The following is a 16,450-nucleotide window of genomic DNA, read 5'->3' on the forward strand; positions in this document are numbered from 1 at the left end:
GCACAATGGAAAGACACAGTGCTCTATTAATAATGCTCACCTTTAAAGAAGCATGATAGGACCGTGGCATTTAATATCAGTGCTTATCAGAAGCATCTCAAGAGATTTCAGCTCTTTTAATGTATGTCTCACAAAAGAAACACCACTAAAGAGTGCTGACTTCAATGTTTTCCCACCGCTAACAGCTGCCTTTCAGGGAAGATCCCGTGAAGCTTTCCTCTTCCACATTTAACTGACTGTGGATTTCCACGTTTAATTGAATGGGATTCAATAGCAGGAGCAGAGAGAGTTCAAATTGTCCCTTTGGGGATTCACTCACCAGAAATTACTCATTCATGCCATGACATTTTGAGGGAATATCATAATGTTGTTTTGGACACAATGTCATAACTTAGAGGAACAGAAGAATAAGATGGAAACATCAATTACGATAAAAGAAAGGGTGTAAAAATAACGGTTTGCCCTGTGTCCTTCTTTTCACAGGGAAGTCCCAGTTCGAAAAAGGCTGCTCTCTATCTGCAGTCACTACGTACATTCATGGTCAGTACCATCACCTGCCACAGGGTCACCCACAGGCTGTATCCCACTGACCTGCGTTCATCCCAGCCAGTCCAAAATCCTCCGTGGCAGGATGGAGAAGAGTGGTGCTATGGAGACCAGTGTAGTAGGAGAGTGGTATCAGCAGGATCTGGCCCTTTCTCACAGCACAATGTGGTAAAGAAGGACTGACGTGGGTATGGTGGGTAGGCTTGTCTGATGGCAGTACAGGGTGGGAGCACAATGCAAAACCTTTATATACACATGAATATGTATATGTACATGTGTACACATATATGTGTATAGATAAAGGGTCCAGTTATTTTGGCGATGCTACATCATGTGCTGACACTGGATTACACTAGCAATAGCACTCTACAGCATAACGCTATTTTTTAAAAACATGAAAAATAAGTGTGAAAAATAAGGCAGAGGCAGAACTGTCATGGGAAGGCTGGGTGTTTGAGGCATTTAATATGGGGATACAGCATCTCACAGACAACCCACCAGGGTTGTATGCCCTGTGTGAGAACAATAGCTGGAAACCCCTTCCAAAAATACCCCTTGCATGGCTGATGAGACACGAGCTGGGAGGTAAAAGCGGGGGAAATGTCCTAGCAGGTTACAGCTTGAGGAGAAAGTTGACTCGACCCTAGCCTGCGTGCACTAAAAGCCTGTATCGTAATCCTCTTTCTCTGTCTTAAACCTGCTACCTGACTTATATTAATTAAATATAAATGCAATTAAGAATGAGTTATTTTCATCACTTTTAAATACATTAAAATGAATCCATCTGTTTTTGTAGTAATCAAACTACAAGGAACAAACCTCTAAGTTTATAAAAATATAAACCAGTGTTAAATGACACCTTTATGTTCAATGCTTGATTTTAAATTACTTATTACTCTTTATATATTATTTCACCTACCGTGTAAATTTTCACTTTTCATGTATTACAGCTGCTATGCCAACATTAAAAAGGCACTAAACATTTTACCACAGTGCACTGAATGGCATCAGAGTTATCACATTTTCAGTAAATATTTGTAGAAAGGCTCTTTCCAGGTCAGATGGGCTGCCCAGACCCACTGCCACCTGCCTGGACTGCCCCACTGGCAAGTCGAGCGGTGGGGATGGCCAGAGGACAACGTGCTCCTGACCTCCATGAGCAGCTCTTTGCAAAGACTGAACTGGGAAAGTAAGCTTCCACATTAGGGTTTCGTCACCGTGCTATTATAATTATTCCGTTTTTCAGTTACTGCTGCAACTTCAATTCATTTAGCAGTAGGCTTTTTAGATTACAGTCCATTTATTATCAACATTTTTTTAGCACAGAAGGTTACAATGGTTTATTAATCCATCAACGGACTCCCTAAAAATATGATCAATGATGCTGCATGAAATGTCATTCTTTATACACTTTAGGAGGTTTGGCAATTAGCACTTCAAAACATTATGACTGTATTGAAGGTTTAAAAAATACTTGTAAAAAAACCCACAGAACCATATCCCTGAAGAGTTCTGCTGAATTAGAACAAAACACTGTAAATCTTACCACCTGACAACAGTACTTTTATGAAATTATTCAAAAATGCATGTTATTTGCAAAAGTTTAAAAAAAAAGTATTAGAGCCAGCATTTGATTAATGAGACTGTGTCTAGAGCAACTCCATACTGCTGCGGTTCCTCAGAGTCGCGTTTCAGACATATCTTAAAGCCTGGGAAGGACTGCTATTTTCCAAAGCATCTTATTAAAAGAAAACAATCTGACAGGGCTGCTTGCTTAATACAGTGTGGCTGTGAACCGGGAGAAGCTATGAAACGCATCATAGTTCGGTTTTCTTGGATGAAGAGAGGCTCTTCAATTATAAAAGTGTAAACGGGTGAAGATTGAATCACGGCAGTGAAAGTACCATAAATACACGTCTCATCACTCACCGCACACAGTGTGCAGGTACAGCAGCAAGCAACACCTTGCTACAAGCTGAGAGTGAGTTAATGCTATACACCCTCTTGCACTGCATTCATGTTACATTCAAAGGACGGCACACTCTCTGAGCCTTGTTTTACGAATACCGCTTACTGTAGCAGTGTGCCAAATATTTTGGTTGATATTTAAATAATTCATGAATGCTAAACTCATCTCTTTTTTTTAATAGAAGAATAAAACCGTCATATTCAGAAGCTGACCTTTTTACTCTGCTATATAAACCCATTAACAATACGGAAAAACATATCCCAAACATAAAAAGCTTTGAAATATCAATTTAAAGGCTACTTTCTGCTATACCCTTTATTGTAAATGTTACCAAGAAAAAGGCAGAAACCAAAAATCAATTTTTAATATATTTCTTCCTACCACAGGGCATCGGAAACATTAACGGTTTCTACATCTACATGGCTACTCTTACAAGCTTTGCTCTTCCCACATTCGCCTTTAAAACATGATTAATGTATGTCTGCATATACATTCAAAGTACTTCTGGATGTAAATTAATTAACAATAATGCAGTACACACAAACAACTTTTCCATTGTTTGATTACCCAGAATAACAGTTTGATATTTAAATAGCTGCTGCAACTTAGGCAAAAGAAAATGTTGTACATTTTTTATTAACTAACTGGATTCCCAGCGAACTGGTATCCAGGCAGGAACCAGACTTTTGGAGTTAAGTTTTGAAGCCACTGCTGTTCTGCAGAACTCAGTTAGCTCTAGTATAGACATTTTTTGAGAAAGTTTTCTGCCTTTAAACTTTCAATGGTCCAGGAACACTGATTAGGTCTTAAAAGTTCCACTGAAAATACGCATCACAATAAAATTATCAAGCAGTAGCTTCACTGAAGTGAGTGCCGTATGAGTGACAGTTATGAACAGCCTTGTGCAATCTGAGTGTGGAAATGCTCCCTTTTTCTTCTTTATGCTGCTTCCAAAAAGTCTCCCCTTTCCATCATAAATCCATACACACACACTTCTGCACAATTTCCATCCTCCATATTTTAAATCACATTTCATCCTATTGCTCCCAGTCACTCCAGTTTCCAGGCTTTCCTCACCACTATTGCTCAACCTACTCCGTCATGTTTACGGAGATGAGGGTGGAAATTGCCTCAGTAATCAACAAAGAAAAGCAGGTGTCTTTGAAAGCCTAAAGAGAGGGAGATCTGGATTAGGAGTCTAATTAATTACGGATTAGGAACCTAAATTAGGTGGACCTCTCTTATTCACAATGTAGGTATTTACTTCAGGAGGACTGGTTCACCATGTGCCTATATCAGGAGGGTGAGATATAATCTAGATATTTTCCTTAGGTTCACAAAACATGTTCTTTCACAGGTATCATGATGAATTTCTCTTCCTCTCTTTCCAGATCTGGGTCTTGCTCAGCAATATATTATATACGTGTATATTATTATTCTACTAACAAAATGATACCACTTGCAAATCAGTAGCATCTACTTCAGCCTAGAACTAGCACATTAGACTAGAAAGCAGAAAAAAGACAACTGGAGAACATCAAGAGACTGTGAAACCATTGCAGAAAATCATTAAAATATGTTTGCTTGGGCTTCAGATTTTTCTCACACTCTTTTATCTACTTTTAAGTACCACCAACCTTTTCAGATTGTCCCACGGTTAGAAGTGTTAGTCAAACTACTGGATTGCTTGCGGGGAAGACTGACCCTGGTATTATTGGAAGAATTTATGTAAAAATATCAGTATTACAGAAATATACAGTAGTATTATTACAGTAATACTGCAATATTACAGCAGTATGACAGAAAATTCTCCCTCTGCCTGTGAACACATCATTTAAACTCCACAGTGCTGCACACCCAAAGCCTCTTCTCCCGTCAACTAGAAGAGACTTGGCTCCACAAATTCAAACTGGATAAATATTACTCTTAACATATTAAAAGGAATCAATGATAAAACCAACTTTTCATATCACATGAAAGCCATCAATGCATGTCATGTCATTTTAAAGTGATCTTTTAAGTATTAAAATAAACAGCAGAAACCTACAAGGCCATGAAAAGTTTTTTTCTTCCCTTTTAGAGAAGGAAGGGAGTAATCCAAGGGATTTACAATTAATTGTACAGTTTCAGCACTGAATAATTGCAATAAGTAAAAGTCAATTTAAACTATATTAACCAGGAGCTTTACGTCTGTCAGGTCAGTGCTGTCAGCTGCAACCTCCACTTGCAGGGTATCACAGCCATTTTCTAAATACTCCCGCGTATCATAAATATTACTGCAATGCCTTGGTGCATCAGGATGAGCTATGAACAGTCTTGTCCCCAGTTTTAATGATAATCATAATGTCATTAAAATGTAGATTTCATTTTGGGCATGACCACTGTCAAGCTACAGGCTCGGTAATGCTCCTGTGGGAAACCCTGTTCAGCCCCCGTAAGAGACACCTATCTCTGCCAGTAAGGAGGGAACACAGCCTTCCTAAAACAATGTGGAAAATGTGAGGTCTCTCAAGAGAAAAAGATTTAATTCACTTTTTCATGTTAGTCATCGCTACCTATTGATGTCCTAAACCTGCTGCTGAATACTAGGGAATTCAGAGTAAACAACCATAAGGTAAAGCTTTTACCAGCATGTATCTGAGCATTAATTGAAATGCCTTAAGGCAGAGTAAAAATGCTTCTGAAACATTTACATGAGATGAATAGCGCTTGGATAAGAAAAAGAACAGGGGTATTCACAATAGTTTTCCTTACAGCTATCCACATCAATTAGCCTTTAAATACAGTGACTTTTTGACGTAAGTCCTCAGAACTAAAGCCTGTTGCAAAGAACCCAAAGGTCTGAGAAAACACGGCTCGATGAAATACCCCAGAACTATTTTTAACAAAATAGCACTTACAGGATTGGTCTTTTAACAGCAAGTTTAGAAGACACTGAGTTTGGTTTTGATTTTTTGTCTCTCGGAGACTCTCATGGAGTATTTGTCAGGGAGACTTTGGGGATACATAATTTAGGTACATCATCCTCCTGTGTACAGCACACACAATACCAAACATGCAATTATGACCGAATCTTAATCCTCCTTCCACTTTATCTTCTGAGTAATAACCTGTGTCATTGCAGAAAACCATTTTTTACTTCAAATGAGGCTGTATGCCAGGATAACTTCCCCTCATCCCATTCCTGCTGCAGTCCTGGTGAGCCACATGGAATCCCAGGTAACACAGGAGAAACAGTGTGGGGAGCCTGGCCCCCACGTTCCCGGTGGGGCATGGGGCGGACAGCACGTTTCTCAGCAGGGAAGGATGGTGAGGGACTGGATGGAAAGCTCTAACTCCCACACCCTCCAAGCAAGTCTTGGGGAGGAAATTCTAATTTCTTTCTTGCAGAAGCAAGAAAGCCACTCAGCAAAGTGTGGTAGCTGCTGTCTGCTGGCCCCTGATAATTCTACAACAGGCAGTTGTTGGGACCATCAAGCTTTTGGCAGCCTAGGATAGGTTGGTATCACCCATAGGCTTTTTAAGTTTGATTTCCCGGCTACTCCCCGTCGCTCCTTTTGTCACTAGCATGTGCGACACGTACCCACACATCCACGGTGCAGCTGATGGGAACGGCACTGCCTGGGTGAGACTTGACAGGGCTGTAAGCTGCAAGGCCCAAACTGCTAAAACTCTTTGGGAGCAAACTTCTCATTGCACTTAGTGCAGGGAGACTTTCCACAGGTCCTGGCACCAGGGGTCCTGGCACCAGGGTCCCAGCAGGGTCCTCCACCCCCCCGGGGAAACAGGGCTCTGAAGCTGTAATCTGACTTAAAAGCTCCCAGCAGGCAACGCATCCCGCTCCCAAGCAACTCGCCGCAGAAGCTAGCGATGCGACTCATGAGGAAGTGCGGCCAAATTCTCCTCTGAATTTGTTGGGATCATCTTTTAACCCTGGCATCTCAGCTCGTCTTTTTCGCCTAGATTAAGGAGATATCTGCTATCGAAGGTATCGTCTTCAGGTAATACCTTGTAGACCGTCATCCCATCATCTCACATCCTCCTCTTGGACAAAGTAAATAGATTGAGCTTCTTAAGTCTGTAATTGTAGGGCCTATTTTCCAGAGATTGAGTGAATTTGCTACTGACTTTAATGCTATCAGGATTTACTCTCAGAGCCTCAGCTGGGGTAACGTTTGTGCTCAGAGGTCAGAAGAAAATGTAACTAAACCATCGCTGAGATGTTCTGATTCCAAATATCTCCCGCAAATCTCTCACCGTACACTTAGTATTTTGCAATCTGTTTTAATTAAGGCTTAGCAATCAGAAGAAAAAATCTTTGAAGTTTAACATTTCAGTAGCGTGTGAAAATGTTAAATGCTGAGTCCTTTTGTATAAGCCTTATTCTGTTTGTTAACAAATTTCCAATATATGAAACAGCTTGTTCAAAGCAGATAAAGAAAAAAAGATTGGTGTGGATAATACCTTCTGGCTAGCACACTCCTTAAATTCAGTTATTTACCAAATGTTATGCTAGTGACAGTGGAGTGCTTGGCAAAAGCCAGACAGTAAATCATACAAAATTATACTCCCATGCAACCTTAAATTTTGCATTTTAATTGTCTTTAAACAGATCCTGCCAGTGTTATAGCCTAAAATATGCAATATAGTTCTAGATAACAGAAAAATAAACTGAGAGATCAGAAAATAGCAATAAGAATTATGGATGGATTTGTTTCCTCCCAGTGCAGTTCATTTTAAGCCTCTGAAATTGTGAGTAAGCAAAATGGAGGCCTCTCCGTATCACAGGCTGGACCGTTACTTCAGTACCACTCGTATCTGAAGCGGCTGCTAGCAGGGGAGGACTCACAGGAGTCTGTGTAATGAGTATCTTCATGGCTGAAGAACTGGAAATCAAAGACTTACAGGCACGTGACAAATCAAGCCAAAGACCCTAATATTTGAGAGGCTTTGGACTGCTTTATTTCACGGAGAGTTGGGCAGAGAGCTGTAACAACATACTATACGTATAGTATATGAAGTACAATGCACTAATCATGGGTTGTATTTATAATGGTATTTGTGGACATAACTTAAAAGGACTATTTTCTTTCACGTTTTGGTCTGTTTTTGTTGGCAAGAAGGTACTTGTGCAATCCTGCCCGGGTCTTCATGAAACCCAGTCTGGTTTTCAGCATCTGAGCCCTCTCACAACCTACTGAACTTGATACCCAGGAAAAAAAAAAGTGGTCAGAAGCCTCAATACAAATGCTACAATATGTATCCTAATAGCTTTACTGCTGAGAGACTGGTGTTTGTTTTTATTGTTCATAAAATTTGTATTGATAACTACTTAAGCTATATAAATGATTCCCACATATGACTTTCCTAATAATCTATAACAAGCCATGAAATGTACTATTTGTGGTAGGACCCACCCATGAAATCAGGCAACTTTGTCCATAATTTTGAAAGTAATACTGTTGTAAATATTGCAGTAAAGTGCGCGATATAAATGCAAGTATATCCGTAATATCCGCAGCGTATGTATTAATGCAACCATTAAACAGTATAGTACTGCCACAATATTAATACATATTAGATTATAGTAGCAGAACTAATACACATTAGGTTACATCATTTTCCTACAGTAATTACTGGAATACTACATTATCCATAAGAAACTGCCATCTGCCTTCAAAAACCCCATTTATCTGCCATTTCAGAGTAGCAGGAGCACAGCTGGCCTCTCTGGAGACGGAGCTCCTACTGAGGAGCAGCACTAGGCATTTCAGGAACAGCGGAGGTTCACAGGCCAGTGTTTTGGTGATGCTGACTCCTCGGAGCTGCGTAGGTACCGCCGACATGAGAGGCTCTTTGGGAAACATTTGCTGCAGGACCAGTCTCACCCGGGAGCTGTGGATGCCTGGCACTTCTGGGTTCTCTAACTTTTGTTCTCAGCCAAAAAAAGTCTAATAAAAATGCTAGGGGACAGGACAGGAGGAGCTTTGCTTTGTGATGGTGAGAGGCAAAGGCGTTTTCTGATTAATTTACCTGATTAATGCTGATCCTGATCAATGAAGATGATGAAAGGCCATAAACTTCTCCTGAGATACTCAGGACTTTTCAGCTTACAGAAAAAAAACATAAACGTTCATTTGGCTTATACTGTAAACTGAAAATCCTCATTTGACCAGTTTTGAGGGCTGCCCTAACTCCTACCCAGAAGCAATCCTTATTCCCTCAGAATTCCTCTTCTCAGGAAAAACTCAATGGCAGACTGTTGTCTGATGGGCCAACCCTTGCCGGACTGAACTGAGAGTCTTCAGCCGCCAAACGGAAGGTCTCTGTTTCTCACTGAATGAAATGAAGAATCTTGATCCCATAGAGAGTACATTCACAATGCTATCAGTCTGCTAATTAAATGTATTTCTGAAGTTTCCCCGATTGGAAAAGTAACAACTATTTGTCATGAAATTTTACAGGAAAAATACTCTGCTCAATACAGAAGATCTTCTCCTTGCAGAAAATGTGCAGAACATGGAGAGACACTGAGATGAGCCACACAAAAATCTAGGAAGGTAATACTAGTAAGAAATGTGCTTCTTGATCTGGAGAGCCAGGTTCTTCATCCCAGCATCTCAGATTCCCACATGTGATTCCTGTTATTTTTATGTCCCTCATTTGCAAGACATCTGAATCAGTAGCACAGGACTTTCCAGTGGATGCAAAACCTTGCATGATATTAAAACGCTAGACATGTACAAATACCATTAATTACTAACTAAAGTAATTTTTCTTCCGGGTCTCTCAGAAAATCTTTCTACTTCCATTTTCTAGATGAGCACTTTTTAAATGGGCACTGCATCCCCACAGCAGGAACACGCTGGGGCTGGGGCCAGCTCAGGCATGGGCTGGGCTGAGGTGAAAGGCTTACGATGGAGGACAAAGCTTAGCTACATCCATGATTCACTCCCTGCACTCACATGCCCTTCTTCACTTCCAGCAGGACCCTGAAACGCATCTCGTTTCTTCCTCCTCCAAAGAAGCGGCTGGCAAAAGCAGCTGAGTTGAGGACCGGGCTGAGCATGTCGTGGAGCTAGTTTGCCCATTCCTTCTCTTCTCAGTGCTCCCTGCTAACTACTATTGAGTGCTCACTGCACCCCAGCCACATCCTAATGATGCCACTTGGCAGGGAAACTGCTGGGAGAAAGTGCAAGGAGGAGACAGCGAGGAAGTGACTGGGCTAGGAATGAAGCAGCGCAGGCACGTAAGTCCCTCTGGACTCAGGCAGCATCTCTCCACTCCATCCCTGCTCTATCTCCCACTGTAAAACTGGTTCTCAAAGCAAAGAGGAGAGTAGCGGAGACAGACAGTATGGCAGGAGAGAGAAAGACAGTCAACTAAAGCAACTCTGAACAGTATCTGCTCCAAGAAAGTTTTGCCATAAAGCATAGGTAAGTCCCAGGATGCAAATTGTGTCCGTTACACTAAGGAACAACTCACTGGCTGGTACTTAGTTGATAGCAACACTTCCCAATATTCAGGGACAGCCGATGTCCCCAAATAAAAGGTATGCTTGAACTAGTCGCTCCCTACCAAAGCACAGGAAGGCTCAGGACACTAAAAACTGCACAGGACACAGACTGCTCCCTGCTCCAGGTAGCCGACAGGGAAAGCCCGCATCCCTCGTGCTGCAGAGCGCTGCAAGGATGCCCACGGGGAAAGCCCGGATCCCTCGTGCTGCAGAGCGCTGCAAGGATGCCCACGGGGAGTGCCCCTGAGCTGACCAAGCCTGTGCCTGCTGCCTCTGCCCTTGAGACGCGGGGTGAGGCACACACCTGTACCCACCTCAGCAGGCTCCGGCTCACCCCCTGCTCTCCCCACGACGTGGAAGTGCTCGTCTGAGGATGAGGAACCCCCCGGCGACCTATGCCACACCATGTCCACAGCACACAAAGACCCCGCTTCTCCAGGTCCCCCTGAAGAGAGAAAAACTCAGAGGAGGGAGAAGGTGTGCCCCTTTAACAGAGAGATATAATTAACCATTCCGACAATTTATCAAGGTTTCTCAGGCATTTCCAATCACGGCAATTTTAAATCAAGACTGGATGCTCTATTTCTGAAATAAATGCTCTTGTTCAAACAAGAATTATTTCAGGGAAGTTTGATAGTATATGTTATAAGACGTGGTCAGACTAGATTATCACAGTATTCCCTTCTGGCATTATAATCTATGAATCTATAAAAGAGAAAGGATTTAATTGATGAAGTTTAGCCCCATTAGCCCCTCATTACCAGATGACATTGTCATCGTTAATCTCTGACTCCAAATGACTATAGATCCAAATTCAACCTTTTCTCTCTAATTTTATATACATTTTATATCTATGATATACACACATGGTTTCAAGGGATTATAAAATCCACCCTTTACCTTTCCCCTGCATTAAGTACATGGAAAACATTACAGGTTTCAGAATTATCGTATTTGCAGGGCACTGACACTTTTTTTTTCTCAAAAGGAGTTTTTTTTCAGTAGATTTTCAAAGCAAAGGAAAGGAAAATTGGTTCAGACTGGACAAAGACGTCCAGGGATTGCTATGATGAAGATTTGGGGCTGTGTGGAAAATGATGTGCAAAAGCCATACACAGGTAGATGACATAAAAGTACTTTCTTTTTAGCTCAGTGACAACCTTAAACAGACGCCCTCATCCGGATATGGAGATGATCGTAACACTGTTACCAGGGTATAATGATTTACGAAAAGTCTCACTGAAGCCTGGTTTTGGATATCAAGTAAATTCTGAGCAGCAATTTTCTTATATCCATTTATAATCCCCCGAAAGTTTGCAAAAGAAAACAGGAATAATTGAAAGCCTTCAGACAGTCCATTAATTTTATACCACCTTGTATCAAGTCATTCCAATTCATTTCTCAGGCATTTACTTCACTTTTTAACTATTCCTCCTTTCCAAATCTCATCCTCAGACAAGAAACAGCACTCAAGAAACTGGACTGCAGTGAAGTGGGTATTTCATCTAGCTTCATTACAGGCAATGAAAGAAAAAATCTGTTGAGTTCACTTCTGTTTGGATTGGCCTGCCACTGAAAAACAACTGTGATTTAAGGATATCTGAGACATGTGGAGTATATAAATAGAGAAAATGCAGATGAAATATTGAGTTGACGGAAGTCAATGGCAAAACTGTTAATTTTATTTCATTCCAAGCATACAGTCTCTCCCCCACCCCATCTCTCCATTTCATAGTGCGATATTTTTTTTTAGCATATAAGAATGAGTAAGTGTGAATGCGATAATATATTTTTGAAATGTTAACACCAAAGTTTATGGAGACAATTCCTTCAGGTGCAGATGAACCTGTCTTCAGCCTTTGAAAACAGAGGTTGAACCTTCCTGATGCTCGACAGCACTCAGTGCTGGGTGCCCTGTGCCCACGGTTGCCCAGGGTTTAATAAGGCAACAAGACAGCTCTGCAACATGGTTTGCTCCCAGGTGTGTTCACCAAATGCAGGACGCACAGCAAAAGCCTTGTCTCTATTTTTCTCTTTTCCGAATTAGAAATGGTCTTTCTCTCTTTCTTAAACGGGCAGCTGAAGAATGAATCCGTGCCCCATTTTCAACAGTTTGCTTCACAGAAGAACAAAGTAAAGAAAGATATTTATAGCTCAAATCTAAAGTAAACCATACCTGAGAAGCCGGATTAGACAAAAGTCCTTTTTTTATCTGAGGTTTTTGCTACAGATTAGGGAGGATTAAGAAAGCATCCTGCTCTAACTGTCGTGTGAACAACTGCAGCAAAGTGGAAGTTTTAGCAAGCTCCCCATTAACATGAAAGGCCAGCAATGTTTAAAGGTAGGGACAAAAGAAGTTTTTCTACCAGCCTGTGTCACTTCCCCAGAGCTGACAACAGAGAGAGTTCAAAACAAGTAGTTTGGGTTAATAGTGTACTTGCATGTAAATACATAAAAGCTTCAGTGCCGTAAAGCTAATTTAAAAAAGGACATTTCTCTTTATAGTTCCCCTGAGTATAATAGAAGCTATGATATTCTTTCTACCATAATGTACGTTTCATTAAAGAGCTGGAGCTATAATTGTCTACATCAGTACGTAGCAGCAGACTGGATAAATTGTCCACATAAATTGCTTCATACAACTCCGAGCCCTGTTCCAGAGCGCTGGCGACTCCTACAACTGCATCAGTGAGTCCTACCTGAGGCGATGCCGCTACCTGCAGCTCCGCAGGGCTTCGGACAGACCCAGAATGACCCCAAACCCCATAAAACCACCTGGTGCTGAACTCCACAAACAACACCGCATTAAACATTTAAACCCGTTCACTACGTTCCACAGTGGACACAATTATGTGCCAGTAATATTGAAGATTTATGTGACAATTATGTATATGAAGCGATATGCAGGCTATTATCATTCTTAATAAATCAATAAAGTCAACTGAAAAATTAAACTGAGCATGTATGGAACATTTGACAGCAAATATATTTCGGTCTCTTAAGCGCTGTCATTTTCATTGCAATTTACTGCCTACCCTACAAGAGGGTTAAATCAGAAAAGTGAATAAAGCAAGAGAAGAGGTCTCAGAAAAGGAACTACAGTGCATTGAATTGCAATTTACCAGTAAATCAGCATGGCAGAAGGAAATTTTTGTCATAACAGGGCTGTAACATTTTTTTTAAAGCCAGTTTTGTCTTGAACTTGAAGCTAGCATTCATTAATGGCAATTTTAGGACTGTACTAAAATATAAAAGATACTACAAATGTAGAGATGTAATTTCACTGGTTTAAGGTTTCTGTGCATTATTCCTCATAAAATATGAATGCTGTTATCGACTTAGTAGGTAGGATGCAAAGTATCTCCTTTTTAAGCTGAAGAGGAAAGAGGGAAATCTCGAGACAACAGCCATTTTCCAACCTGATGTGTAGACTCAGCACTCTCCCAACTGACTTTTTTGATCTTAATCACATTTTGACTTTCTGCAAGATATATTTGCATGAAGGATTTAAGTTTGCCCATTTTTCATCCTGCAGCAAAATACAGAGCAGTTTCATTTAGAATGTATAGTTTCTGAAATCATACACAAATGCAGCAATATATGATGTGCACTCATACACGGTACTTATATAAACATATATATAGGAATATTATCTTAAAGAAATGCCTCTAACGAACACGTGAAAGTTTACATTTGTCAGTCCGCAGTGTTTTAAGCCAGAGAGCAATAAAAAAGTAAGTATTGTATGTAGCACATCCATGTCTACCAGGATATTAAATGCTGCTTTGTGAGCACCTTTACGAGCCTCCGTATTCCCTGCCCTTTTTTGTGGAAGTTACCGCTGTATTAGATGTTGTTGAACATATTTGATATGAAAGCATTGTCTGTTTGCTACCAGTATCTAACGAGTATCTCCCCTAGAGTTGCCAGCAAGGTGCTGATTAATTAACTGAAGTAGTGAAGCTGAATCGTACAACAGCTGTTTAGAGAATTGTCATTAACTCGGTCCCTTTCCCCGTCTATTCATTCCCTTGCAGCGCTACCACGAAATTGTAAATTCGGGAAACTTCATGTCGCGCCTACCTTCACTCGTCCACGCTCCATACCGAAGGAAGGGGTGGCCGGTCAAGGCTTATTTACAAAAAGAGAAGCGAAGTGGAGGAAGGACGGAGAAGAAGACAATAAACTTCCTGGAAGTCACAGCTCTGCTGTCACTTGTCAATGGCAGCTGACAAAAGATGGTCCTGCAGGCAGAATGTCAAAACGGGAATCCCATATATCCTCCGCTGACCGAGCAGTTCAGCGTCTGACAGCCGTTCCCCGGGACCGCTCGGTGTCCCAGGGAGGTGGCTCGGCTCTCCCGGCCGGCGGCGGCGCGGATAAGGGCGGCTAAGCAGCTGCAGCCCACTCCCACGGTGTAATGACACTTGGCAGAGGATCCCAACCTGTGGACCTCAGCTGCCCCGCTGAATAAAGATGATTATTCAGGAGAGTGTAATCTGTATTAAGTGGCAGACGGAGGGGTGGGGGGAAGTGTTGATAGGACACGCATTTCTCGTCAAAACCTGCTGGAGAGGCTTTCTGCGCTTGGAGGAGCTGCAGATTTCGAAGGACAAGGTGCGATGGCTATTTTTTTCATTATAGCCTGGGTGAAATTAATGCAAGGCAAAGTTTGGCACACTGTTCTCGGCCGGATCACCTGATCACCTGAGTAAGCTCGGCTTATTCCACTTGACGTGCTCTGCCGTGACACGCTGTAGATCGAAACGCTAACACCAGCTGCATCTCTAACTGCTACTCTCTGCAATTTAATTTAATATTATGCTTCTTCACATGGGCCTCGCTTTATTATGCTTGAGAATTATGAAAACTGGAAATTACACATGTGATTAAACACCACCTAATCACTCCATGTACTAAATAAGCTAAAATGCATCAGAAAATAGATCAGGTACAATTTTGGTGTGAAACAAATGAATGCAGGAATGTATTGCATTGATATAGATGGAGCATCTGCCTCATGATAAAATTAAGTCTTGTGACAGAAATAAATCACTGTAGAGGAGAACGCAAACCATTATCCAATAGGATTTTCTCTTTTATTCTTATGTGACAGGACTTATTGGATTCCCTGATGTTAGACAGCCAAGTGTATCCACGATATGATGATAAATCAGGAAGACTACACGATTTGAAATTCAACAGCTACTTATTTTCGAGATGTTAAGATAAAGGAAAAAAATACTTTGATTTCTGCAAGTAACTATTAAATTGGGAATCTCCTTTTCTGATAATCTGATCCTCCGTTACTGTGTCATATCATCAAACAATGCCAGCAACCAGCAGTGGGTAAAATAGATTTTGGACTAAGATGAATATGGGAACCACTTATCTTTCTTTTTCCTTTTCCAATATTCACAGTTTTATCTAAGGAACACCATATAAAGGTTACTGTTGACATTAAAATGTACTGTTCTTATTACATTTTCGTTTTTGCATGAATATATACTTAAATGGAGGCAAAAAAATGGGGTTTTTTTGTTGCTACTTTCTACATTTGAATGAAAAAATCCATACGCTACGTTAAAAATACAGAATAAATAATGGAACTTCAGCATGTATAGTGGTTGATAAATGTGATTCACAAAACACACCTTCATGTTTTAATAGCTTTCCATTGTTAGAAGTATGCTATTAATTAGTGGAAAAATGGATTCATCTATCCAGGATGTACTTGTATTTCTTGCTTTTAACCCTTTTTTCACTATCGTGACTTTCCGCTACTACCTCAAAACATTAGCAAGTGCTGGAAGGGATGTAACTCAGGGAAGATGGCTAAGTAAGATTTCTGTAGGTGCATTCTTAAGCAATCCTATGGGGAATGCCACTTAAACAAAACAAGAATCACAATTACGTAAATGATGTGGTCCTGATTAAAATACAAACGAACAGATGAAGATAAGGAGTATCAATAACAGCATTGCTAACTAAGCACAGTGCTGATTCAGTTGCCTTTGGTGGAAATACAGCAACAAGCCTGATGGTCTCGCAGGTAGGCAGCGACGTCACCCTTTGGGCACGGCGTCCGTATGTGACTGTCACCCTAAAGCCACTTTCTCCGAGCTGCCTCTCTGCAGCCTGCCCCGCGATAAGCTGTGCTGGGGAACGGCTGAGCGGGGAGGGAGGGTGGAGCGGAGAAAGCACTGAATGTTGATCTCTTGTAATTATGGTAATCTCTTTCAAAAGCTTTAACTGCTCTAAACTCTGGCTGTCTTCAGACAGACCTATCTCCACACGACAACGCCATAAAAGCTGTTAAAGAAATGTAAACTACATGAGCATGCGGCCCACAAACATGGGGCACTCCACGCAAGGGAAGGAGATACCATAACTCTATTACAACCTGACGGGAGCGATAC

The 16,450-nt window shown here is 41.2% G+C and overlaps 1 protein-coding gene across 5 annotated transcripts in view; it reads right to left on the reverse strand.

Annotated features, from left to right (window-relative positions):
- Positions 1 to 16,450, reverse strand: part of PPARGC1A (PPARG coactivator 1 alpha) — a 377,144-nt gene that overhangs the window by 113,954 nt on the left and 246,740 nt on the right. Inside the window, exon 1 of one of the 5 annotated variants that reach the window (XM_030021167.2) lies at positions 14,115 to 14,364. The exons of the other annotated variants lie outside the window; for them this stretch is intronic. Coding sequence (XP_029877027.1) covers positions 14,115 to 14,135 — 21 coding nt within the window. The 5' untranslated portion in view covers positions 14,136 to 14,364. Of the gene's footprint in view, positions 1 to 14,114; positions 14,365 to 16,450 lie in introns of those variants that run through there. 5 annotated transcript variants of the gene reach the window in all.

The sequence above is a fragment of the Aquila chrysaetos genome, chromosome 1 (assembly GCF_900496995.4).
Source record: "Aquila chrysaetos chrysaetos chromosome 1, bAquChr1.4, whole genome shotgun sequence".
Taxonomy (NCBI): domain Eukaryota; kingdom Metazoa; phylum Chordata; class Aves; order Accipitriformes; family Accipitridae; genus Aquila; species Aquila chrysaetos.